This window comes from Lampetra fluviatilis, chromosome 20 (assembly GCF_964198595.1).
Source record: "Lampetra fluviatilis chromosome 20, kcLamFluv1.1, whole genome shotgun sequence".
Classification (NCBI taxonomy): Eukaryota; Metazoa; Chordata; class Hyperoartia; order Petromyzontiformes; family Petromyzontidae; genus Lampetra; species Lampetra fluviatilis.
In genome coordinates this window covers 6,305,715-6,333,357 of record NC_136294.1, presented here as the reverse complement: position 1 = coordinate 6,333,357, position 27,643 = coordinate 6,305,715, and the positions used below count along the sequence as shown (strand labels likewise).

Genomic DNA, 27,643 nt, shown 5'->3' with positions numbered 1-27,643 from the left:
GTCGGCAAGAAATTGCCGGGTTGCACCTCTACCTTGTACTTATGTATATTGAACTTGTTTCGCACCCTACGTAGCCAACCGTGCTAATTGTACGTCACGTACCCCATCTTATCTTGGCAAAGTGGTCTTGCGAGGGCCTTACGTGTGCATTGCATACCAGCCTAACTGTCTCTGAATTAAAAGTGATGATTCATGCGGGGGTGTCATGATTCTCACCACCCCGTGCCTCCAATCCCCCCTGGCACATGGATGAATTGTTGCCATTCAGGGCAACGATTCGATACAAGCACCATTCTATTCGCCCCTTTCCCCCATCCCGCTCCATTGGCCTAACTATAACAAGGCCATATAATTAGCAAACCATTTTCCCGTATTTAACGATGTAGTTTCTTAGACGTGCGATTCGATGAGTTTGTCGCGAGGCTTAAGCAACGATATTAATCGACGACAAAAAAACTCAACACGGTCACCAATATCACCACCAAATTGTTGTCTATTGTATATTTTGTTTGCAGTGTTTATTGACAAATGTGTTGAGTTTTTAAAATGATTATCAATTGTGCGTTTGCACCACTCAATGCAACAGCAGCATAACCAAGCAATGTGTTTAATAATGAGATGCGTTCTCCTGTAAAGGCAGCATGTGGCTTGCAAAATGACATTGTCGAAGGCATTGGAAATTGTTTATTGAAATAAATTCTGTATGATACAGTACAATGGCAATGATGGCTTAAGATGTAATTTTACACTCCTACTACATTCAGTGCCATAGCAACCCATAGTATTTAAATGTTTACATCCATCTGACACATTGAAAGTAATACCAGCTCACCTACAATTTCATTCGTCATATTTATAGCAACGTAAGTGAGTCGGAACGTTTCAATTTAAAATCATAGCCATAGTCTGCAATCCTCGAGTTGACGTTTCAGGATATTGCTTCATTTGGAAATTTTACGTGAATTACACTGGTCAAAAAAAAAAACATTTTTTTCTGGCCTGGACTTTTGCAGCTGTTTTAGACTAATTTCAGGGTGCTGATTCCAAATCTGATCTCAGATTTGCTCTATAACATCTCATTTTATGCTATCGGCATACCCCATTTTCATTGATTTTACCCAAAATTAACTCCGTCACTTATGATTGCAAGTTGTTGCGAGTCAGTGACTGCTTTAGTGTTAAAATATGGTGCTGTATTTTTAGGATAGTGTGTTTATAATATCATTTTATGTAGATATCCACATTTATTTAATATTTTTCTTCTGCAGTTTTTATTGAAAATGCAATATTTGCTATCTCAAAAACCTGATGTGATAGACAAAAACTGATGCCAGATTTAGAATCGGCACCCCAAAATTACCTTAAACCCGTTGGAATACCTTATGCCAGAAAAAGTGTGTTGACCAGTGTTATCAATATACACTCATCATTACAATAGTATCTTTGCGAACAAAAGCAAGGCAGTTGATATGCTGATAAATAAAATATCGTAATGGTTATTGATATTGAAATCTAAATTTGTTAGAGCAAAAGATTAATCATAACAATAAAGAAATGTTAAGTTATATTCAAAGCATAGTACTCCACTGGGCTGTACAACCAATACTCAATACAACCAATAATATATATTTTTTATTATAAACAATTGCCTGCAATTAACAAAACAAAGTTCGGTTACTATCTTTTTTTTTAAAGTTAAAGATTATTTATTGCATGGCGGAATCACATGTTTACACATTCCTCTATGTCGTAGCGGCAAGCTCTGTAATGTTTACAATTGAGATCCTTAGCATTTCAGCCCTTTTTTTGTCTTCAAGGCACAATAGGAAAAGTAATGTTGTTGTTTGCTTGTTTTAAATTCAATTAATCAACATAATCAACCATTGTGCGCACAGTCTCTCACACCCACACACATTCCTAACCTTTGCCTTCGTCCTCTACACATCTGTAATATTCTGATTGTGGCCTGTCCTTTGTGATTCAAATATCTCCATGTCTTAGGGTCCTGTATTCCCCACTCAAAATACTGGTTTGGTTTGTACCCTGTATCACTTACAAGACATTCCGGGGTTCAATTAAAGAACCATTCCTCCTAGTATCTGATTGCCATTTAATTTTCCAGGAGTTGAAGTGAATTGAATTTGTTAGGTTTTTTTTAGTGTCTGCTCATTCCTCCCTTTACATTTACATATTAGTCCTATAAAATATATAGCTACTCATGGGAAGACATGAAATAATGATATTTGCTCATTGTAAACGCGGGCATGTATTCCATTTCTTTATTAGTTCCCATTCTGTAACTCATAAATCTTATCTTTGTCATTGATATGGCATGTGCGTCTATTTGTATTTCATCACCACTCCGCTGCATTTACAAATATTGAAAAATGCCCTCGCAGATAAAAAATGTAATTCGATTGTGATTTTTACTGATTATTTACCTCTCGTGTGCGTACTTGTGCACGTGTGCGCAGCAAGGAATGAGCGCACCTTTGACCAATATTTTGTTGTGACTGTATGTACGTATGTGTGTTGAACTTCTTTCGCACCGAACGGAGCCAACCGTGCTCATCGAACGTGCGGGGGGGGGGGGGGCCGGGAGAGGGGGAGAGAAGAACAGACATCCAACTCGTTGCATTTTACATCTGAGAATTTTGCGAGGTGGTGGAGAGAGCAAATGAAAAGAAGTGCGCTCGCGCTGCGCACGTGCAGTTTTGACGCGGCGACGCGCACACAGTTAGTTACGCGTCCGGCCTCGGATCTGAACGATGCTGAGGTGAGGAGGCGGGGGCGGGCCCATCCGGTCCGGCCTTGCGTGCGAGGGGCCGCACCCCCTAAGGGTTGGGCCTGATCATCATGAGGACCTTCTTGAGGGAGTACGAGCCTCCCCGGAACTCGGCCCAGTAGACGCCGTCCTGGTACTTGCTGCGGTAGTGGCCCCCGCGGTACCACACGCCGTTGAGGTTGGAGTGCGCGCAGGCGTTGTACCACCAGCCGCCCTTCTGGAAGTGAGCGCAGTTGCCTGCCAGGGAGGGAGAACGGTCAGCGTGACGTTACTTCTAGCGGCCCTCTTGTGCTTTATTTAGTTCGGTCTCTTTTCACCGCCCACTTTATTCCGGCTGTGCTCTTTGCATCGTGTGAGAAGGCGGAAAAATCTGTTTGGAAAGTTCATCGAGTGACACTTCCCCCTGTGTGTCAGAGAATGGCTGCGGAATTAAACATTTTCCCAGGACTTTTAAAAAACACTTCAATCAGGTCCTTTTAGCCTTTTACACAGTAGGGCTGCACTTTCCCACATCTCCTGATGTGAGATTGTTTGTCTTCAGTGGAGTCAAATGAGCAGCAATCTCCACAAAATGTAGCCAAATTTAGCGAGAATCCGAATTTTATGTCATGTATTTTTTTGCGTGAAATTGTGACCATCATCTTGGTAAACTTAAGAACCCAGTTGAATTACGGGTGGCTGAAACCCAGATTTATACCCAGGATGGCAGCGGTGTCAGTTCGGTACTCTGATGTATGAGCAACCTAATCACTTTGGTTATTTCAAAATACTTAAAGATCAAACATGCGGCACTCTATATGTCGATTTTGTGAAGAAAAAAATGCTGCAGGTTAATGGTGAACAGAGTGAAGATTTGCTAAAAAATATGTCATCGAGCATGCATAAAATGCAACAAAACCTACATTTCGTCATTTAAAGAGATGCCAAAGCAATTACTATTGTAGGTGATTAGGCCAGCACTTTGGCGACCTGCTTTTGACTCTCAATCACCGATGTTCACACATTAAACGAACCAAGGGCAGGGTCATGGGCAGGTTCAGAAAGCCCTTGCCTGTGCTGGTGGCATTTGAATGGCGGACATTTGCTACAGGTGCATCGTATTACGGACACACGAGGGTTGCAACCTGTCCCTGGCTTAACCAGAATCGTCCTCTATTCGAGGTAGCTGCTTTCCTGGGACATTAAGAGCCTGATCTTTTATTATTCAGTTGCAGAATATCAATAATAATAATACACCAACTCAAGATGACGATGCCTTTTATGCGTAGTTCTCTCCTCTTGCGTCATCAGAGGTGGTGTGGCGGTGCCCTTAACCTGCACCCACGTCGGCACGCTTCTTGCCCACGCGGCCCCGTTGCATTGTGGGGGGTGATACCTGAGTAAGAGTCGCGGTCGCGGTCCAGCGTGGTGAACTGCCGGTTGTTGTGCCAGATGAGCGAGTCGCCGGCGTTCCCGTTGAAGCGGCCCAGCCGCAGGCGGTAATGGTCATTCTCGTTTTCCACACGGAAGCTGGCGTACTCCGCAAACACCTTGCGGCCCTGCCAGTCCTCCATGAGCACAAGCAGCTTGTAGTTGGTCTGGTTTGTCAGCCAGTAGAGGTTCTCCAGGCCCAGCCAGTACTCGCTGTCGATGTTGCCGAAGCCAAGCTGCGTAGGTGTCAAGAAGGGGAAGGGAAAAGGGATGTACGAGCGGAACGATTGTCGTCATCTTCCTTTATCATTTACCCATTTCACTGTTTGACTGTTGTGCTGTTGTGTATGTGCACATGCATACACGCGTGTCGGCATGTTCAGGATCAGAATATTTATTTACACTAGAGGAATCCGATGAGTTTATGAAGCTCTTTTTTGCACATGTCAAGATGTTATGTTATTGCGTCCAACCAACCGTTCATCTTTGTGCCATTCATTGCGCCTCATCACAATGGAATCAACGCAGACCCGTTACCAAAATAACCATAATGCACCTGATCTTGTCAGATCTTAGCAGCTGAGCGAGTTTGAGCCTTGGCGAGTGTATGGATGGGCGGCCACCAAGTGCAAAACAGTTGCTCTGGACTGTTGTTGAGAGAGTTGTTCAGCACAGGGCGGTGTAGCACTATCCATTTGTTGTACTGTACTATTCTCAGCATCTATACCGCCTGCATTCACCAAACCCGCGCGTAATTGGGGAGGCCCTCATCCAGAAAGTGCGTTGACAAAAGGGTTGTAAATGTACACGGAGTTAACTTTATCTGGAGGCATTTACGACAATTGTGTGTGAGCGTATTGTGTCAGAGCAGTTATATTATTGGTCGAGCGTGATCATGGAGTCGGTCATATTCTTGCACGAAAAGTGATATCCATGCATTGACTCAGAATGGGTTAAAGAAGGATATTTTCTCACTGCAAAATGACACGTTATATTTTTACTTAAAAGCAAAGGGCAAAGCGTCTGCCAGCTGGTGAAATGTAAACCTCCAACACCTGCCTCGTGTTCATTCGGTACGGGGCTCAACATCAATCCTTATGGACAACACGCTCTCTTTAAGTTGCACCATTGTAGCATGCGAAAATGTTCAGTCTGGTCATCAAAGACCATACATAGCCTCACGGTGATTAATTTATTCTTAACATTATAAATCTTCAACACCAAAGCATTTTTGTATAATACTGTGGGGTTTGTACATCCCTTTAGTATTAGTTAATGCTCTTTCGCTATCTGTCTCAATTTTGTTTAATCCGTCACAGCATTTGCTTATGTGTGCTGCCGGATGAATGCACGTTAATTTGACTTGCACTGTAAGACCTTCTTCTTGAATGGTATAAATTGGTAAACCGTCTGGAATAGTGCTGTTTGCTGTGTATAGATCAACACTGAAAAGCGATTATGTTGAATCCTTGAGGGACACTAACTCAAAATTGTGATCTGGCAGATGTCTGGCTCAACATTGTGATGTGTAAGATTTTTTGTTTTCTAAATAAGCAGCAGCCAGTCATTTCCATTGCTAAAGGCTTGGTGCGTTAAATGTCGTGTCATTTTTGTACAATTCACGGGTGCCAAGTGATCACATATACGAGCGCGATCTGGATATGGATTGCAACGGAAGATATCGGCAAATTAGCATTTCTAATGGATTGTGCAGCCTTGTCTCAAGTTTGCCTTGCACGTTGATTTAATCTTTTGAAACAATGGTACCTCTATTGCAGCAAATGTGAGAGTGAATTATTCGCAGATGGTTTGGAAAGCAACGTTCACCGCAGGCATACGTTTCGTTTGCCCAGTGTGCTAAATATATTCGTAAATATGAGGAATACTGTGAATATTGAAGTGTGGCCAGGGAAAATCAATCTGTCACGTGCGTACACAGTCATCACCAGCATACGTTAAGTGTGTGCGCTCACACATTGTGTCGGTGGGAAATGAAAAAGGGTTCCTATTTCTGCAAAGCTTCAGTAGACTGAAAAGCCGTTGGCAGTCGTTAACATTTGTTTTGCCAAATAACACGTACTTAAGGAAAAGTAAGACCTGTGCATTTCTAAATCTACCAGCTGTAATATAAGGTGCAGTACGTATACTTATGGACGTATGTTGAGGTTCTTATACTTTAATTTAATTATTACGTGTCATGCATGATGTCATAAGCCACGGGATTGTGATATTTAATGGAAGGAAGAAAACACACAAAATCGAAATGCAGCTGGGTTTTGTGAACCTTGAAATTTATGAAGCCATTTAAATCGTACAGTTCTTGCCAAAGTCTGACAGAGTATGTACTGTTGCCTCAGGTGTGCTGTCTGGTAAATACACCGTGTTTAACATATGCTACGCAGACATCCCACGTTGGTGAAAATTACTTAATACTCCACACTAAGTCTGACTTGCCCCTTTAGGAGGAATAATCGAAATTTGGAGCTCAGTATTGCAGCTTGAGCATTTTTATATTTGCTATAAATGAAGAATAATTAAAGATAAATACATAATCAACGTTTTTGGGTTTAGATCGCGTTATTTATAAATGTGTCGTAACCCTCCACCACCCGCCCGACACGGCCAATCAGTAAAAAAGTGTCACGTTGACAAAAGACAAATTATTTCACTGCTTTAGCCCACCGGTGTGTTGAAGCGCGAAACCACAACATTTACAATGTGAGTAGTACGACGTTTCGCTGGTAATTGCATCCAGCATCATCGGGCAATTTGCCGTTATAAAGAACGCGATCTAAACCCAAAAACGTTGATTATGAATAATATTGGTCGCGAAAGCCTGCTACGTGTTAAAGATAAATACAGTTTTTTTTTCTGTACTCTAAGGAGCAGGGGGGGCGGGTGAGTTTGGTGGGGAGTCATCGTGCAGCGGTTAGCGCACTTTGCTACAAATCCGGCAACCTGAGTTTGATTCCTGGTCACGGCTGCCATAAGTGGCGATTGACATCTGCAGCAGTCCTCAGGTCCCGCTTCACCAATCCGGACAGTCCAGTGTGGTTTAAATATGGTCAAGCAAACCTCACGACTGACATGGCATCGTTCAGTGCATTGGCAGAGAGGGCTGTTAATGATCATTATTTTTGTTACAATAATGAGTGACAGAATGGAAGCCAAGGGAGGGAAGATGCTCGAGGAGGAGACACAAGTGGAGACAGCACCAATAAGATCAGAGAAAGTGAAAGTTGATCTCAGCAACATGGGACTAGACCCATACTGCAGTGGGCAGAGAATGGTTACTGATGTCAATTTATATTCTTAGGTTTTTTCGGTAAAGTCACGTAGGTAAAAAATTAAAATGAATAAAAGTAAAATAAAAATAAAATAAAAATCACGACGTTTCGGAGGCAACACAAGCTTCCGTCTTCAGGTGGAACCGTCACAGCACGCTTGCTGTATCAAGTACTTATCACGACGTTTCGGAGGCAACACAAGCTTCCGTCTTCAGGTGGAACCGTCACAGCACGCTTGCTGTATCAAGTAAATGGATACAGCAAGCGTGCTGTGACGGTTCCACCTGAAGACGGAAGCTTGTGTTGCCTCCGAAACGTCGTGATTTTTATTTTATTTTTATTTTACTTTTATTAATTTTAATTTTAATTTTTTACCTACGTTACTTTACCGAAAAAACCTAAGAATATGAATCCTTGCAGTCACGAAAGCTTCAAATCTAGGATGTCAATTTAGTCACGATGTGACATCGTACTTTCAGCATGCTTTATATATTTTAAGCATGTGAGTGTAATTACATTTTAAAAAGTTACCAAGTCGGGGCATGTAATGATTCACAATTTGAGATTGCGATTTGTTTCAAGAACCTATCATTTGTGTCTAATTTTAACTGTCAGTCTTCAACATTGGTGCAGGAGTCAATGAGTGAAGTTCATTGGAACAGTAACCATGTCATCTTCTTATCTTAATTTACTTCATATAGCGCTTAACCAAGGTGCTGAACAGAGATTTAGCAATGATAAAGCAATACAGTGTGATGAGATGAGATGAGTTGATGAGAATGATGGGGGATGGTACCATCGTACCGCAGTAGTGGTAGCAGAGTTATAAGGAGGCCGCCAGTTGCTTGAGTGACTAGAATAAATCGGCGAGTTTCTGAACCAAAATAGCCTGATCCACATCACATCAGGTTGATATGCCAACTGTAATTGGACGCCATGGTGGTGATATGTTAACTACCTCACCTGGTTCGATTATGACCCTGGCACGCCTGCTATATATATGTTTGGAGTTTGCATTCCCTCTCCCAGAGATCAAGTGGATTTTTCTCCGGGTCCTCCAGTTTTTCCCTCCACATTTTATAAACACGCGTTTATAGATATTGGCTGATATACATTTCCACGTGATAAGCCACTTCGTTAAGCTATCATTTGTGGCCAGGTGGCTTCTGACAAATAACTATCAAGCTCATTGTGCCTTACCGCATAAAATAAAAAATAGTTTAATATAAAATTCCAACTTTAGCCAAATTTGCGCTTTGTACGACTGCACGTCGAACCGTCGGGTAACGCTATTGGGGGGTGTGGGGAGCAGGCAAGGTCCTCCGCCAGCCAGCTCTAAACCACGCACACCAACCTTGTAGTTTTCCCAGTTGCGGAAGAAGTTAACCGAGCCGTCCTTGCGCCTCTGGACGATGAGCCAGCCGCCCGGGTCATGGAACTGTTCGCACCACGCCTGCATGAGGCGACTGGTTCCCTCGGGCCGGATGAGGTAGATGCCGCTGGTCTGGTGGCCCTCGTCCCATGCATGTTGGCAGTCCCGCCAAGGCCCTGTTTTTGTAGGGGGGGAAAGAAAAAACAACTAAAAACAATCCAAAATAACTTTTTTAAGAGACAGAAATATGGCTGAGAATATCACGTGGCTCCCATTTTGGCACCTCCGATTAGCACGGTTAGCTACGTACGATGCGAAAGAAGTTTAACATGCATGCATGCATGTGTACGTCTGCACAATTGCACATAGCTATAGCCTCTTTGTACATGAATGGCAGGATGTAAATGTAGGGACATTAAAGTTAAATAATTTGTCTTGTTAATCTGGACTAGTTATTTAGTGTCTATAATTACAGAGGGCTGTATAAAGACTTTAATATACACGAACAGCCGTTTTTATTATCCACTGCTGGATCCGGGCCTTCCCATGCCGTGCGTGATATGGATGTTATTTGATTATATGGGGGTTCGTGGGTGAATCATTAGAAATTGTATGTATAGTGATTTTGTACTTACATGCACATAGTCTTATTCACAAATATGACATTACAAAGTGGCATTTAAATCATATATTCAGAAAATATACTCATTTGTCCACTCTGGAAATTTGGGAGGACATTCTTTTCAGTGTCTCTCCCGAATTACTGTTGAGGACCTGCATTATTCTCCCCGAGTTAGTCTGCTCTGCGTCAGATGATGCCCTGAAAGTCTTAAACCGCTCGCAGGTAATTTTACGTTGGTTGTGAAGCAACGTGGCAAAATATTCTGTGGTGTGTGGCCCAAGTCACTGCGGTGCGTCACATTCACCACAGAGGTTGCAACCGCGTACCCAATACCCGTTCCCTATCCGATACCCGGCTACCCGTACCCGGCCGGGTACGGGTACCCGTTTGCGACCCTGGTGCGGCCGGGTACGGGTACAGGTAGACCGTGAGTCACTGGTGAGTAACTGTTTGTCACTCATTTTCCAACGTCTTGTCTCTTCTCACAATTCAAGTTCCTAGAAACAACCCACCCGCGCCTGCAATATGGCGTCATCCCAGAGGTCGCAATCAGGTACCCAATACCCGCACCCTACCCGTACCCGGCCGGGTACGGGTAGGGTGCGGGTACAGCCGGGTACGGGTACGGGTACCCGTTTGCGACCCTGGTGTGGCCGGGTACGGGTAAGGAATCAAAACCCGTTTGCGACCTCTGATTCACCAGCGCGTAAATCAGCCGGCGGAATACAGATCGAGTTGCGACGAGCGCTGCGCTTTGTTTGTCGGTTATGGACGTGTCATCTCCACGTTAAGCGTTTATTGAGACTAACTTGCGATCAACTTGAGCAAAGTTTTCCTTTGCATATTTTATGAGGAAAATCTTTAGCGCTAGATTGTAAAAAAAAAATGCTCGTAGGTTCACATTGAATTAATTCCTTTGCATTTGTATTATCATTAATAATCTAATTTAATTACCCATGATGGCCTTGCTGAGTATCAATACTTTTTTAGGAAGGTCCTACTACCTTAGGGTGTTTGGCCAGTTCGATATTAACGAGTGTTTGGCATGCAGCGTATAAGATGGTGACACTCAAAGCTCTGTACAGATCGATTCAAGAACCCATTGCTGTAGCCTTTGATACCTGGAAATCCCAGGCAGTTTCCCATTCAGGTACTCAACCGGGGTAAATCCTTTTTAGCTTCTGACATGTATTGAAATTGGATCCATTCAAGTCACGTTTGGTCATAAAATTAATAATATATTGTATTTTCCTGCAATATATGATCAGTACAGAATGTTTCAGCTTTACAGGGAGCCAAACGTTATGAGTAAAACATTTTTACATTTAATTTTAAAAGTTTTGGCATACACAAGCATATTAAGAGTACAATGCCTCCCAGTGTGTAGTTGGTACAGTCTTGTCAACTTAAGTGTTTGGTCCACAAACAATATGCATGGGCAATTAACTTAATTTACAGAGTTAATTCCTATGTTGGCCAGAACCAGTGTCGTAAGTAATCATTGGAGAATGTTTAATTCAGTAATATTTTGAAGGCAATGTGACCAGGACACTGTAGGAATGAATTTTCCTTTTGTGAATATTATTCAGCAATATACCAAACTTTTAGTTTTTAGCATTAATACAGATGTTTGGCTTTTACAAACGGTTTATGTTAATTCATTCAGATAGGCTTCAGCATGCCTGCCTACCTTCCCAGAACGGTAAATTCTGGTATTGGTGCCTGTACAGGAATAGGTAGCCCCATTATAAGCGTATGAATTGGCACCATACCTCAAGCTGTAAAAATGTGCAAGAACTTGTATTCGTTTTGAACAGGCCAAACGTAAGATGTTAATAATGTTTTGACAACATATACACAACCGAGTGATTTCGGCACGAAATATTTAAAAAAAATGGTATGAAATAATTCGGTAATTTGATAGTGAATGCGTGTTTTTTACGCTTAGAGCTATCCTAAATAATTATATTTCTATTAAAAGCAATTCCTGACTAGATTGAAAAGATTAGTGTCATCAGCACGGCATGGGGGTGTTGATGTTTTGGCTGTTTGGAGAAGTTGTCACGTGAAGAGGCGTTTTTGTTAGCCTTTAACCTTTAAAAAGTAACTGGAGATGCAATATCCCTCTTGGCCTGTGACAGGGCATCACTTGTGGGCTGGGATTGACCACTACAAACATGTGATTATGTTCTCCGTATGCCCTGTCTGTAGACCTCATTACATGATTACTGATAATGCCTTGGTCATGTGTTCATTGAAAAAAGATCCCAAGCTAATCTCATGGGAAAGCCGGAGGAAATTTGGAAAAATGTCAGTGAACCTGTCAGAAGTTCAGATGCAACAGGCTGTGCTTGTTGTTCAATATTGAACGTGCTGGGGAAAGTCAAATTTGACATTCTGAAAATGTACTGGCAGTCTAGTTTGTCTGCACTGTGAAAGTGATGATTGTTTTTCTTCATGGTGGACTATTCATATGGTGTTAAGCATGTATGTTGAACTTCTTTCGCACCCTACGTAGCCAGCCGTGCTTATCGGGGGTGCAGTGTTAATACCGCTTGGGTATTTTTACATTATCAAGTGGGGCTTGAATTTGTAGTGTAGCTTTTATACAAAGACGCATCGTAGAACTGTGTAAGTGATGTGATGTATTCAAGCCTCAAATATGCTTGCGTTCGTGCATTTGCATGTTCCCTCCTTGATAACATTTATAGTCCTAAATTCTATTTTAGAACACGTTCATATCCAGGACAGCTTGGTGTAATTAAAATGGGGTCACTAAACTAATTAGCATGGGGCTTTGAGTAAATATTTTTGCTTGTGTTTTTTTGTTGCGAATGACTAATATTCCAAAACTGTAACTTTACAGAATGATTGAGACGACTGAATTCGCAAGCGATGCAGTTTTTTTGGAGAAGTTTTTTTTTTCTTGTTTGAATAAAGCGGAGGCGCTTCCAGCAAAACACACACTCGCGGTTTCCCACCCAACGTACGAACGCCGCTGTGCCGCCACATGCACGCACAACCTCATGGGAGTCGGACTGTCATCCGATACGTCTGGCTGCAAACACAGCAAAACACTGGGCGAATGCGGTCTGGAAAACCCTTCCCAAATGAGGGCCGGTGGGGGGGGTGCGGAGGGAAAAAATGACATCACCTCCTCCTACGCGACACTCATGTTTCACACAAGAGGTGACCCAGCACCAAACCAGAGGGCAGCTGTAGGGGAGACCGTTTTTGTTTGTTTGTGGTCGTGTAGCGATGACAATGCTGCAGCGTAGGCTTGCGCCGCCGTTGTGCTGCGCGGCTCTGCTACGTGTTTTTTTTCGTCGGGGTTGGACCGAGCGTTGGTCGGCATGGTGTCCCGACGTTTCGCTCCACGTGCCTTGAAAGTGCCGTCAACGTTCCTCGATTTCTGAAGAGGCTCCCCCCGGCATGTGGTGCAAAATCGTCGGGAACGTCGTGATGAACAACACGCGGTTCATCTTCTTGGTTCTTTCAGTAAAGTCACGTAGAAGGGAAATAATAAAATAATAAAAATAAAACATAATAAAATAATTCTCTAGTGATAATTATTGTATTATGTTTATTTCTCTAGTGAGAATTATTTTATTATGTTTTATTTTTATTATTTTATTATTTCCATTCTACGTGACTTTACCGAAAGAACCAAGAAGATGAATCCCTGCAGTCACGAAAGCTTTAAATCGAAATTCAACACGCGGTTCAACCAGAAGTTACAGCGGAGAGATTGTATAGCACGACTGTGAACCTACACCAAGAAGAACAATGACATTGTCATCAGCAGAATGTATTGATTTTATCCTAAAAAGGACTGTTTATGGAAAATGTGGATATTGAGGTCATCCGTGCCTCTGACTTTGCACACATGGCTGGTGTCTCCTTCAGAGAAACATGTTTGCGAAAATATTTTGGAACTGTAGGGAAATTACATGCAGTCGATTTTCAAACAACATCTGGAATGGAAAGATGGGAAGCTTTCATCTGCACTAAAAAGGAATGTAAATGGAACTCTGGCAGTTAAATTACTGTTTTGGGTTTATCTTTAATTACAGGCTATCTTGTGACAGTCCTAATATTTATGGTATGGTGTCAAAATAAAAACGTACAATGTTACATTTGTAACTCGTACTGTAACTGGGCCTTCTGGAATGTGTTGAGAAAAAAACCCACTACTGTGTGTACGTATATGCCAATTGTTATAATTCCAATCCCAGATATTTGACAAGGGAAGCCTCAATGATTATTTAGTGCTCATTTGTATCACGGCGTTTGGCCAATTTTTTAATGAGTGCCTTGGGCGGCATGTAGAAAGGAAGTGGAGGTCCCGTAGAAAACCCACGCATATGAGGAGATAACACTCGGAAGCTCTGCACCGATAGGTTCAATCCGTGGACTCAATCCAACGAGTGGACCAAATACGTCTCTGGACCGCTGCCATTGCTGCACTGACATCTGCTGGAACCTTATAGCCACTGCCATGCAATATGTGCGCTTGCATAAATCAGCGATCGCACAAGTTAACTTGTGAGTTCTCTCATCAAGAGTGGGTTGTAGCCAATCACAACACTTAAACTCTTGAGACAATGTCAAGTATTCTCTTTACACAATGTCAATATAAGCACATTCGTTTTGGCACCATGAAGGAAGAAAGGAATATAGTGGCGTAATTCGAGAATTTGTCTAAACCTAAATTGTAATTACACAAGTGCAGCATATCACTATAATACAATGTATAACTTTCAGTCATTTGTCAAACTACTTCTGCATGAAGGTCTTCCTGCACCGTATCGAACTTTGAGGGTTGTTTCACCACACTTCGCCACACTGGCCAGTGTAGTTTGGCAAAGGAGACCGCCAAAGATCGGTTCAGATGATATCGCTCGCAGCCACCGTTTCGCCGTTGCCAACTCGGCTACCCCGAGCCCGTAGCGCTATGCATTAACCAATGTGTCACCGCTTTCCCGCGGTATATACATCGCAATCATGGAAATAAATAACGCGGGCGAAATTCTGACGACGAGCAAAACCACGGGGCTTTTGTTCGCGTCGTGGCCGGGGTCGGTCGCTGTTGATCTGTGGGAGGCGCCCTCGTTGCTGTGCAAGTTCCTGCATCTGATACAGATGGCCTTGCCCCCGTGGAGACTTCCCGCATTCCTGCCTTGATGTGTGTGGTAATGGTGCAAGACAAGAGCGCAAGCTCTCGCCCTCGGCCCCCACGAATGCAATTAACAGATGGATGGAAACATGAAAACAGGACGAATGGGGCGCACCTCAAGGGCCGATTCCATTTTCCGAGCTCAATTGGTTTTCGTGATCAAAGTTTTAGTCCACCTCCCATCCCCACCCGCCAGCCTCCTCCCCTCCTCCCCTTGGCTCCTTATCGTGAGCAGATTAAATTAAACCACCGTGAATGATATAAACAGAGCTAATTGCTTTGGGGTCCAACGATAAAGAATTCGCACTGCAATGCCTCAGCCCTGCTTGTTTAACTCGAATGTAATTGGGTTGTTGACCCACGGTCAGTGTGAAGTTAGGGGCATTTACTCTATATATATGGCAATGTTAAAAAAAAAGAAAATACAAATTATGTTTATTATTAATATTAACAGTGTATTTAAAAATGCCTGTATATACAACAGTTAAATGTTGAGATTATGTAATTGGTTAACTATTATGATTATAATTATCCATGATGATAACTACACAGGAATTGAACTGTGTTTGTGTGCAGCTTTTATTTATTTAAACCAGGCATATATACAGAATGCATACATCTAATGAAAGGCATTTTTTTTTGGAAAACACTTTTTATTGCTGCAACAAAATATATATTTCCCAGGGATTAAATCATTTAAACTGGCCATTCATAACCCACCACGCAGGGGGTGGTGAGATGTTAACTACGTCGCCTGGTATACAGGTGGTCGTGGGTTCGATCCCGATCCCGACCCTGACGCCTGCTGTATTTTCGGAGTTTGTGTGTTCTCCCCGTCGTCGCGTGGATTTTGCTCCGGGTCCTCCGTTTTTTTCCCCTCCACATTTTGAAACACGCGTTTAGAGTATTTGGCTGATATAAATTTCCACGCGATAAGCCACTTGGTAAAGCTATCATTTGTGGCCAGGTCACTTAGGAAAAAGGGCTATATAGCTTAGTGGGGCTTTACCTGGTAAAACAAAAAAAAATTATTTTTTTAGTTTAGAGTTTTAGATTCCAGTAAAAACACATGCACAGTGGTGGCTGAATCTATGGGGGGGGGGGGGGGTATACGAGTTATCGTAGGGAACGCATGCGCACATGGGGCCATGAATGTACTTCAGGTGTTCCGCTCTTGTTGCTATAGGATGAAACAAATGTAACCAAGGGCAATGATCACAGCCCACATATGCCAAGTGGACGAGCCCTAGATGATCGATTATGTAATTATTTGATTGCCTCAGATTTGCCTAATTGGTTACAAACCCGCGGTAATTTGTCTCGTTAATGCGAGGTAATTGCCGAAACGTGCACAGCAGTGTTCGCCGATTGCGGGAGTCGGGTGCGTTTTGCTCGTTTGGACGTTAAGGCGTGTTCAGCAACGCTGATTGTGGGCACGGTTCGCTATTCGAAATGATTGATGCGCGCAATCACGACCGCGATGGATTGATGAGACCTGTGTGTGTGTGCGCGCACGTGGGTCTGACGTAGCACAGCAACAACACGCGCGCCTGCGCCAAGCGGTGGCTGCAATTGCAGAGAGAAGCGGCGTCTCGAGGTGTCAAAACATCGCGACCGTTTGCGGTTTGGCACCTGATGACATCCGGCCAGGTGGCCCGGCAGGTTGCGAATGCAATCCTGATTTGGGGGGGGGGGAGGGGGGTTGAGTCAGCCAATCATTTTTACCATGGTCGATAAATTGGTACCGCTTTGTGGGGAAGTCTTCTTCTTTCATGTGGCTGATGTAGATGTGGAGCAACGACTACAAGTTCACATTCAAGTGGTCAAAAGCCAGATAACTGCGTCAGGAGCAGCGGAGTGTTATCACTTTGATGTCTTCTTCGTGTGCCTTGTTGTATTTAGTGAAGTCTTCTGTTCTGGTCAACAGTGGTTGTCCTATCGATAACCTCGCCCCTGACATAGTAATTATGAACATCGACCACTGGATCAAAGGGGTAAACCAGAGATGAGCACCGCTTTAATGTAATGCTCAGTTTCAGAGAGAGAAAAAAATCACCAATTTGACTTTTTGACTTTAAGGTTTTAGACCCGGAGTGTTAGCGTTGCCTTGGATATGCAGCTTCAGTCTGCATTTTTTTTATTAGCTTTCTTTGCTGTATGTGTTTATTGTTATGAGGCGTTGTTTATGTCATCACAATATTAACTCTTTCTCCAGTTCTGTGTGTTTTTTTCCATGACAGCTGTATCACCAAGGTAATTTAAAGGAGGGGAAAAAACAATAGAAAAAATTTCTTGGACCAGAGTCAAAGTACACATTTGGGGACAATTACACATATACTTTACAACAATGAGTTTCCAACATGGGCTATCTATCTTGCACGAGACCTTAGTTGCTTACAGATTTCTTTGGTATCTATTCTAGACTCTCAATACCTGAATCCGGGACATATGAACTGACTTACTTAATCCCAGAGTAATGTGGATGATTATCGCATGTATTCATGTTAATACTGATATTACCACCCCCCCCCCCACACACACATTTGCCTGGTTGTTGCCGTTGGCCACATGGACATTATCCATCATTCATCGCACTTTATATATGTTTTTAACCGTAACTTAATTACATTTTTGATACTTTATCTCTCGGTAATAGTGCCTGCAACATAAACTTTTGGTTCGCGTGAACAGGTCATGCATTTGAATTATCTCAAACCACCATGGGAAACCGTCGGGTCAGTATGCCGGCGATTACCATCTGCCACTGGGAGATTCTGGCTTGGCTCGTGCCTCTCTGGGAAGGATGGGGCACCACGGTGGCGAGATGTTAACTACCTCGCCTGGTATACAGGAGGTCGTGGGTTCGACCCGACCCTGACGCCTGCTGCTGTATATTTAGAGTTTGCGTGTCCTCTCCGTGGTTGCGTGGATTTTGCTCTGGGTCCTCCGGTTTTTCCTTCCGCAATTGGAAAATATGCATTTTGAGTGTTTGGCTGCTATACACTTCCACGTGATAAGCCACTTGGTTGAGCTATATCATTTGTGGCCACATCGCTTCTGAAAAAAGAGCTTCATAGCTCAGTGGGCCTCACCTGGTAAAATAGAAAATAGTTTAGTTTTAGTTTCACGCACCTGCAGCCTTGGTGGGAGCGGGCGGAGTCGTGGTTGGCAGCGTCGTTGGCACGGTGGTGGTTGTGGTGGTGCTGGCTGTGGTGGTGGTGCTGGCCACTGTCTGCAGCAGAGTCTGGTCCCTTTGGATCTCGTTGATGAACAGCTGATTCAGCGAGTAGCGATGACTGTTCGGGGCCTGCTGCGGAGGGATGTTGAGCGTGTTTCGGTCGTGTAACCGCGGCGGCTGAGGGTTGTATGTCTTCCGACATTGCTCCTCCAGCCACGCGATGATCGTCGACTGGTTGTTGACGGCGGCCTTGAGAGTGTGGTACTTCTGCTCAAGCTCCTTGTACTTGCTGGCGAGCTTGAGCATGTCGGCCGTTTGGTTGAGGATCTTGTTCTCCAGCTGGGAGATCTCCAGCGAATTGTCCCTCTTGCGAATGATCTCGTGCAGCAGCTGCAGGTAAAGCTGCGTCACGCGCGAGTTCATGTTGCGGCTCTCCTTGCGTAGGAGCTTCACCTCGTTGACGATCCCGCCGTCCACCTCCACCATGTGCTGCAGCCCCTCGATCTGCCGCTTGTGCTTGAGCAGATCGTCCCTGATCTCCTCCACGTCCCGCTTGGTGACGCCGCTGCCTGCGACCTCCTCCTTGGCCGCGCCCTGCGAGTTGAGGCAGATGGGCCCCGTGACCTTCTGCTGGGGCACGATGAACGTGTACGAGCACTTGCCCTGCGTGTCAGTCGAGCGGGTGTATCGCGGCACGTGGATGAACTCCATGTCGTCCTCGCTGCCCAGGAACATCTCCGCCTCCTTGCGCTGCGCTCCCGTCGTTGCCGCGGCAAGCAGCAGGAGCAGCAGGCAGAGCCCCATGGTGTCTCTCGTTTGAAAAAGTGCTTTGCGAAAGTTCGTGGTATCCATCGTTTGTCTACTGTGCAAAAGGCGCTAAATATTCAGCGTAACGTTTTACGACGAAGGCACGCTCCGTTCGAGCTGATGATGATGATGTGTTCCTGCGAGGAAATAAAGATTGACAGTCAAAGCGTAGATTGGCATACGAAAGGATTCTCGTGTAATGTTGTACAGATGACAAACTCGCTGAGGCTGCGTTCTTCAAAACACAACTGAATTTGTTTTTGGTAAATAAGGAGCGTGGGAGACCAACACGACATCTGACCACAAACCACTTAAAATTGCAACTCATTTCCCATTTGGGTTACAATTGCTTTTACTCTCCAATATTCAATAGAACGGCCTCCAATTGTACTGGACAATTAGGTTAAAGCGAAGTCGGCGTTTGTAAATAAAGACAGCGTGTGATTGAATGCCTATAATTATTCCGAACAACCTACCTCTGTGAAGCATAGGAAATGGCTTGTGAGCCTTAATGAGCTAATAGCGTGTCTCTTCCTGTGACGTGGAACTGACCAAGAGCTGTGTGGGGTTCGGCAGCAAATGCGCAGGACCAAGACACCCAAACAAACGGGGCGCCAAACAGACCGACTAGTTGTTTTGTATTGGTGTCACTTGCTTTTGAGCTCAACTTCATAACAGGTTTTTTTTGCCTGTCAGACTTAATAGAAACAGCATTCGTTTTTACCGAGGGAACTCTGCTTCATTTAGGCACAATGAATATGTTTGTGATTTATATATGTTTTCAATTTTTTTCTCTCCTTTGTTAAGCTGTGCAAGTGAGCCCATGTGAACCAGACGAGGTATATCATATTGCAGATTTAATTAAACAGGAAGGCGTATGGAACTGTAAACATTCCTTCCCGAGAATTTTGACTTGTAACTTTATTTTGTGCTTTTATTAACGTGCACTGAACTTGTGTGTAACTCTGTGGGACGCTTTAAACCAAGTTTTGATATGGTACCAGTTATTTAAATCACATGCTGTAAATTGAAACCCTGCGTTGAAATTCCACATGCCAGATATCTGCTTTGAGGGCAGGAGAGAATTGTACTTTGTCAAAATTACGTCTGACTCGTTCCATTCAGGGAATTGCAGGTGGAAGGTTAAGTTGAATTTTACATTGTTTAACTTCACAAGAGGCCATTATTTTGAGAAGTGGCTCAAGAAGGAGCAAGGGTTACGCCCACATCCTATCTGAGCTGACAGTCCACATCCACATCAGGTGTGTGCTTCGCAGTGCAGCGCCGTGGCACAGAGCTTTGATCCAGCTGTTCCTTCATCATTCTTGAAGCACTTGGCGAAGGTGCCAGCAGCAGCTGAGTGAACGCAACTGCTTCTCCGTCCTGAGCTCAGTCCGGCGCCTATGAACAGCTTGCGATGATGTACGAGGGCAACGTGTGTGCGAACGCAGCGCCCTTGCCAGCGATGTGCGTCGATGGCATTTCGTCGGGGGGTCCGCCGCCACGTGTTTCTCTGGGAGTTTTGCGAGTGAGAACGAATCGCGGTCAGGCGCCCTTTAAATTAAAAACGGCTCATTGTCAAAGCCTGTTTGGCGCAGCATGCCGGCACATTGGGCACAGACGGCGCGCGCCGGGCTGCTTGGAAGGTGGCCGGCATTCCCCGGCTCGTGTCCTTTGCCCTTTTCTCCATGAGAAAGGAACCGCTGAATCTGAGTCGGGGCTTTCAAAACGTTTACAATCAGCTGGGCACAGTTGGATGTCACCGGGCCATGCAAAACAAGATTCATTTATACAAATGAAAAATAAAAAAAATTCAACCTCCCATGTAATAAAACTTAATTTGGAGCTTTCGTGACTGCAGGAATTACTCTTTGGTTCTTTCGGTAAAGTCACGTATAAAGATAAAATAATAAATTAAATACTAGCATACGACGTTTCGATTGCAACACAAAGCAATCATCATCAGGTATAAATGAAATCGAAACACAAATCTAGTATACTCCCATGTAATGATTTTTATCTTGAAAGTTAAGAGTTGTGATCGGGACATGTATGCCGTTTAGGCACCAGCTTGCTTCTCCACCGATCTCTTGTGGTGAGATGAACTGTCACGATTCTATTCTCACCACCCATGCTTTTGTCATTGTGGTGGAATGTAGCACCTCTAAGTGGCTGCACGGTTTGTGTTCACACATTTTATAGAAATAATGATGTATAATTACACGCATGTCACGAACAGTGTAAAATAACAATGATACAAAAATCAATGCTGCACAGCAAGACTTAATGCATACCGCAAGTGTTTCTTGAACCTTTTAGGAAATATTGTTTTCATAAGAAACTACAAGTGCAAAAGATATATAATTAATTAAATATGATTAGTGTAAATCGTCTTTGAGGGGTTTTTTTATGCCCAGAGGTTTCTTTTGTAAAAAGAAAGGGCACAACTTTATTTTCTCAACAAAATTCAACTTCAATATTCTTATGCCTCTGCAGACATTAATTAGAGAGTGTTCACTTAGTTAAATCAATCATAACCGTCTTATGTTGTGCATACTTGCTTGTTGCCATAAGGTGTCAACTGTGATTTGAGCTTCGAAAAAACCTTCATGTGATTTCACTGTGGCCTTACAATTGTGTGACATCTGCAAGTATGGGCTGCTCAGCAAGACTTATAAATGCTATGGGCTGAAAAAACAAATGTGGTCTTAAATCCATAGCATGTGCAATATGTTGGCTCATGTTCACAAAGCCCCTACATATTTTGATGATGTCATGTAATTTGCGTAAAACCCCATCGTTTGCCTGCACGGTAGTTGCACGCATGTACACGTTTAATTGCCGCCTTCATGTTTACTTTCACTTTAAATTAACAATGTGGCATTTTACCTATGGTGTTTTTGTATTAAATATTGCCCGCAATTCGTTATTATGTAACATCTGCAAGCAGTTGCACACAACTGTAGACTATCTCACTGCAATTTCCTGACCCGTTTTGTTGCAACGAAATGTGTAACACGTCCAGGTTTATTTATAATTTTTTTTACCAAGGTTCATATATCCATGCAATGCCACCTGGAATGTCCAGATATGCACAACTCATGCCCCTTGCCCCTTTTTTTCTTAGACAGCAAAAACTCAGACCCACAGATTACCACGGGGCTACAAGGTGGCCAGGAGGATATGGCAGAACAGCAATCATTGAATCTATATTTTAATTGAGGTTATTTCTTTTGGGTTAGATCGCACACATATAAATTTGTCATTAAACCCACCACCACCCGACACAGCCAATTAGTAAGGTTTGCCACGTAGACAAAACATGCCAATTTGTTACTAGTTCAGCACCCCATTGTGTTGTCAATTAGTTAAAGTCATGGCCACCTGGTATTGTGGTGGAGAGGTTTACTTTCCAACACACTGGGGTGCTGAACGAGTAATGAATTGGGATGTTTTGTTTACGTGTCAAACCTTACTAATTGGCTGTGTCGGGTGGTGGCGGGTTTAACGACACATTTATATTTACGCGATCTATTGATCGTGAAAGCTTACGGGTTAAAACAAATCTATATTTGTGGATCCTGAATGGCCATATCCCCTTTGATGCACGAGATTTCTCCACATACCGTGGCATCTTAAAAACAAAAAACAATGCCAAGTACTCATGAACAGAATTGGCCACACACCCCAATGTTTGACACTCCTGAAAAAATCTTCAGATTTGGTGAGGCTGTCCAGGATGAATGACATCATTTTTACGCGTTGGCAGTGCACACATATATCTCGAAAACATTTCTTGTGTTTTAACTTTTCTGCATGCGAATATGCATTGAACATATTGGGTGGCTTGAAAGAAATGTTAAAGTTCGTCCTTCTAAATCAGCCCAACTTACATTGGGCAGTTACTTGTAAAATAATAGAGTGAATGTTAAGTTTGATTCCTGGCCATGGCAAACATTATCGGAACCCATCCTACCACCCCCATTCGCCAACCCGCACTGCCAAGCATGGTGAAGTATGGTCAAACAACCCCAATAACTGGCACATCATGTGAATGTCTTCATCCAGTAGTGGATTGTAAAAAGGGCTGTAAATCATAATTAATTAATATTGTTATTATGAATATCATTCTTGAAAAAATTTATATATAAATTCCCATTAATTGAAATTCCCTTTTTTTTTAAACATACACAGAAATGAGCACTCAAATACATTCATAACGATTGTGCGTACATATAACTTAAATTTTAGTTAATTTTCTGCAAATCCTATTAAAATCTTTGGGAATGACTTAAGCCACCCATTTTCTTCATTGATGTAAGTAATTAATGAGTCCTGGCTTAGAGTGCATATCCAATCAGTCCACGGTCGGCTGTTGAATGCAGAAATGCTTCCGGGAGATTTTTGGCTTTAACTCTAATTATAGATCTCTTGGGCACGTTGGGAAGGCCATGCGTTAAAGATAGAAACTTTTAATTTGCTTTATTTTTACCTCCCTGTTCCCCGCAGCACTTTATCAATGCGTGTGCTTGCGTGTGAAATCGTGCATGTCCACCTATGAATGTCACTGCATGGATCACCACATGAATGCCCACTATGTTGAAAGCATTGATGTCTGAAAACTTGATTGAGCAAACACGTGTTAATTTGGAGTCCTCATGTAAATGGTTACCCCAAGGGGGGAAAAAAATCCCACTGGGCTCCATTAACTGTGCCCCTTATACTAGTTACTAAATTCACACGTGGAAAAAATACATTCTGTAGCTCACATAAGTACAACTATAAATATGTCCCTTGGGAAATAGCCTCGATTTTGTTTTGTGTTTAAACAAGTTAAACTACTTAACACAACACATACACACAATAAGTACTCAAACATATCTAAAACATGACAGAGCTGCACATAAACTGTAAAGATGTGTTCGTGTCTTGATACACTTTATACATGTTTGTACGTGAGTGGGTATACCTCGGGATATAAACACACGTGCTCATTTGAGCCTGTGTTGCAAGGAGCTATATAGCGTGCGTGTATTTCTGAGAAATGTGGAGTCTACCCAACAGTTTTCTGTCTAAAAAGTAATTTTAATCCATGCTTTCATCCAAGAAAGAGTAGATGCCCCCATTAAAGAGATTTGGTCACAAGACATGAATAGAGGCAATTCATCAATCGCATCTTCCCCTATCTCACACGTATATCTCCCTAATCATAGGAACTGTAGATATGCATCAGATTTATCTACATTTCATATTTTGTATGTTATTATTTTGCCCCCTCGTTTTAAATGTTAATTTGAAGGCAAGTTATTGTTTTTGAGGGGTTAAAGGGCAACGTATTAAATCTTACACATTCTGGCTCGCAAACAACAACGGTTTTATGAAATGTCATCCTATTTTTTCTCATCGATGCCAAAACTTTAAAAAGGAAAATAGAAAATAAACGAAACAACTCAAACCACATGAATCTGGGCATTTGTAAATATAAGCCAGATTATGCTCACAGTATGCAGGCAGTGGTATGTTAGAATTCTCAAGTATACTATTGTAACAGACTTTTCTGTGGGGCTTTAATATCAGCATATCAGATAAAATGTGTACTTTAGTATTTCGGAAAATAAAATCCGAGCTGAACAAACATGGATAAACATTTTAAAAAACAAACCCATGCTGGCTTCCATAATAAATATGTAAAATTTGTTCAATGTGTTTTTCATTCATGTTATCGCTCTGTTGTTATCGTGTTATTATGGGTATCTTAAATGGCATTGTGTGTTTATTTTTGAATGGTACGTATCAATGCTCTAATTTGATATACGGCAACATCTTGACTCCCGGTATCCATTCGACAGACTCACGCCCACATACTGCCGCGTGTGTGTGGGCGTGGTAGTGTTGCGGTTCGCGGGCCGAACTACGAACCCGGCGACCCGAGTTCAAGGCTCACTCACCAATGATCACTGGCCAACACCAGTGATGATTATCTGAACCGGTCCTGAACATCCCCTAGGTCGACTCGGCCTCAAACGAGTACCTGGTGCTGTGTGTATACATCGACACTCGGGGAAACAAAAGCGGTCGGACGTGGTGCTGGCCACCCATCCCCTCGTGTGCTGTGCTGGCCGTTAAAGGTGCTCGCTAACAGCACTTGCCTCTACAGCTTGTTGAGGCTCATACGGTGGATCTTTGTCTTTGCAGTGATTAGCGCACTGTGTTACAAATCGGACGACCTGAGTTTGATTCCTGCTCATGACCAATAATACTGGTGAATATTTGAACCTGTCCTGGACCTCTCCCTAGGTTGACTCAGCCTTAAATCAGTACCTGGTGTGGCATTGCATACATCAGCCCTGAGCAGACAAAGGCAACCCAGCGTGGTGTTGGCCACCCTCCCCCCCACGTGTACCGACCCAGCCTTCATAGGTGCTTGCTATCAGCAATTGCCGCAACCGTCTGTTAAAGGCTATATGGGGAGATCTTTGTCTTTGTGTGTGTGTGGCCGTGGGTGCAGTGAAGTGCTTGCGTGTAAAGAGGGCTCTATGGGGGAGGGGTACTCCTTGTTGTGTACACTTTATTCCTGATGGGTTTTTGAGTCGACTGGGTGATTCACCTTTTAAGGCGGTCAATAGTCAGTTGGGGGTGGGGGGTGAGTGAGCGCGGTTTAGCGCACTACACTGTGAATCTGGTGACCCTGAGTTAGAGATTCATGGTCATGGTGACCGTAAGTGTGGAATGATATCCAAGTCAGTTCTTGGTATCCCTGCCCCCTTCACTAACCAACCCACACTAACCAGCATGGTGAAGTATGGTCAAACAACCCCCATAGTTTATTCAGGCTAGGAAGGGCTTTCATGCAGCAGTGTATTTGGTTATGACTGGCTAATGCTTCTCGTTAAGGATACTGATGTCCGGTATCATTGCACGCATACAAAAAAATTGGGGACTTTTTATGTTTTATTACTTATTGTTACCTTTAAAACATGTTTTGTCCCCTACCACATAATTGTGACGTTTCCAAAACAGGTGTGAAAATAAGACCTAATTATTAAAATTGCCAGGTGTTATAGGCAAGGGGGGACCCTTTTTATAAGTAATGGGTCCCATACTTTGACGCACAATCATGTAAAGCATAACACAACAACGCTTATGATTATTTGGATCAAACTACGAAGGCTGGTTACCCACTAAAATCCAACACTGTGATAGAAATAAATGTTTTACCGAATATTAAAGGTAAGCATACGGGGAACATGTGAATTGACCAGCATTGATTTAAGCAAGCCTGACTGCTGATGAGACACTTTGGTTGAAACCAGCCGCAGAATATTCTTGTACTGAACCAACACTGATGAATGTTTGCCCTCTCAGAAGGGTTGTGGAATGTTTTTTTGTTTTGTGGAGAGACAGATTTATTAAGGAAACGTATTCCTTATCACTTTAATGTATTTTAATACAAGGTATGCAAATTGTTTCAGTCTACGACGGCAAATGAATTGTAAACGTCTGCTGGTGCTTTACATTACAGAGTCCTACATTCACCACCAGATCACGTAACACTCGCCGAGAGCCTTATCTCACACTGTGACTGTACTCATTAGGGCTGTTTCCTTCATCCCTTCACCCCAGAATGTTGACATTTCAATGCGAACCCTAACTTTGGTCATAGCCTTACAAAAACACCTTCCTTGGAAAAATATGCATTGTAACACACCGCATTCCTTGTCCTAAGGTTTCTTTCTCATTTCTGCCTTCTCGCCTATTACCGCGCCTCGAGATAACTTTAGTTTGGGGGCCGCCTTCACGATTGAACCACGTTTGCCCGTGACAATAACTTTTTCGCGTTTATTTTGCATTAAATTATTTTCAGCACACTGTACATTTACACGCACACAATCTTAACGCGTGCAGATGGTACGTGACTGTGATGATATCTGGCGTTATATTGATCACATCTTGTGGCGTCAAATACTCAACAATTCGTTTTCCTTTTTAGTGTCACCAACTTGCGTTGGTTTGCAGCACAGTTGACGATCGTTGCGATGGGATATTTTAATGCATCGATGGTCACATCACAACATTTTCACATACCTATTTAGCCAAAGAGCAAATTCGGTTATCATCACTCAGAAGACAATCTTGGCTTTTCAACGTATTATATAAAACCTATCTTTTTGCCAAACCATAATTCTTTAAGGATGATTGATGCAATACAATACGAACATTTATTTCACGACACTGGACGATGTTCATACTGAAAAAGTGCAATGCAGCCATCGAGCATAGTTAAATCATTGCCGTTTATTTTTTTAAAATTAACATCACTTAATTGAGTGCAAAAAAAAATCAAAAACCTGCTCTCGGTACCTTGTCATCCTCTTGTTTTCCTTCTTCGTGCTGGTTTATGCATCCTCTACGTTAGGAATGCATCGCCGGCCACAGCATAGCCGCTCCAGATTAGCGCACAAAGTTTCTTCCGCGTGAGCAAATCGTTTCTGTGGGACAGCGGCGGATCGAAACGTAAATCCCACCCCTCCTGTCACAAGTCGCGTTCTGACAAATATTGCGGTGCCACCGGTCCCACCAGCCTAGCGGGGAGCATTATGTGAACGCAGTCATTGACTGAGCCTCTGCCGCATGTTGCTGGGGATGGGGGGGTGGTCAGCCCAGAGCGACACTGGCAGCAGTACTGGCCGTCTCTCTTTGGGAGCCCAAGCAGCTCCTGCTCTGTAATGTTGTTTTCTCGGCCGGCACACGATTCTCACTCCCCAACCCCCCAACTCAGCACCCCCCACCACCACCTCCTCCCCACCGCGGCGCCCCTCCAACCAAAACGCCGGGCCACGCTGTCCCTCCTCGCGCCGGCAGACCCCGGCGGTCTCGAACTCCACGTCAATGTGCAGAGGCGGAACCCGTGATGTCACTCACGCTTGTGCAGAGGAGAAGGGGGGAGTGAGAGGAGAGAGCAAGGAGTTTGGAGGGGAGGGTGGGAGGGCACTGGGAGTGGAGCTG

At 43.4% G+C, this 27,643-nt stretch overlaps 2 protein-coding genes across 5 annotated transcripts in view; one reads left to right on the top strand and one right to left on the bottom strand.

Moving 5' to 3' along the window:
- LOC144937905 (ras-specific guanine nucleotide-releasing factor RalGPS2-like) overlaps positions 1-27,643 on the top strand; it is a 193,056-nt gene that overhangs the window by 107,893 nt on the left and 57,520 nt on the right. The window lies entirely within an intron of this gene.
- LOC144937904 (angiopoietin-related protein 2-like) lies at positions 682-27,472 on the bottom strand. The gene is made up of 5 exons (XM_078865495.1): positions 26,999-27,472; positions 17,785-18,774; positions 8,837-9,030; positions 4,161-4,431; positions 682-3,022 (listed from the first exon to the last, which is right to left on the bottom strand). The coding sequence occupies exons 2-5, from the start codon at positions 18,680-18,682 to the stop codon at positions 2,835-2,837; spliced, it is 1,551 nt and encodes a 516-aa protein (XP_078721621.1). The 5' UTR covers positions 18,683-18,774; positions 26,999-27,472; the 3' UTR covers positions 682-2,834.

Bases quoted from the DNA above. Each gene is read 5' to 3' on its own strand.
- LOC144937904 (XM_078865495.1), bottom strand. From the start codon at position 18,682: ATGGATACCACGAACTTTCGCAAAGCACTTTTTCAAACGAGAGACACC. The intron at 4,432-8,836 runs GTTGGTGTGCGT...ACACCTACGCAG, and splicing joins GCAACTGGGAAAACTACAAG to CTTGGCTTCGGCAACATCGA. The intron at 3,023-4,160 runs GTATCACCCCCC...CCTCCCTGGCAG, and splicing joins CGACCGCGACTCTTACTCAG to GCAACTGCGCTCACTTCCAG.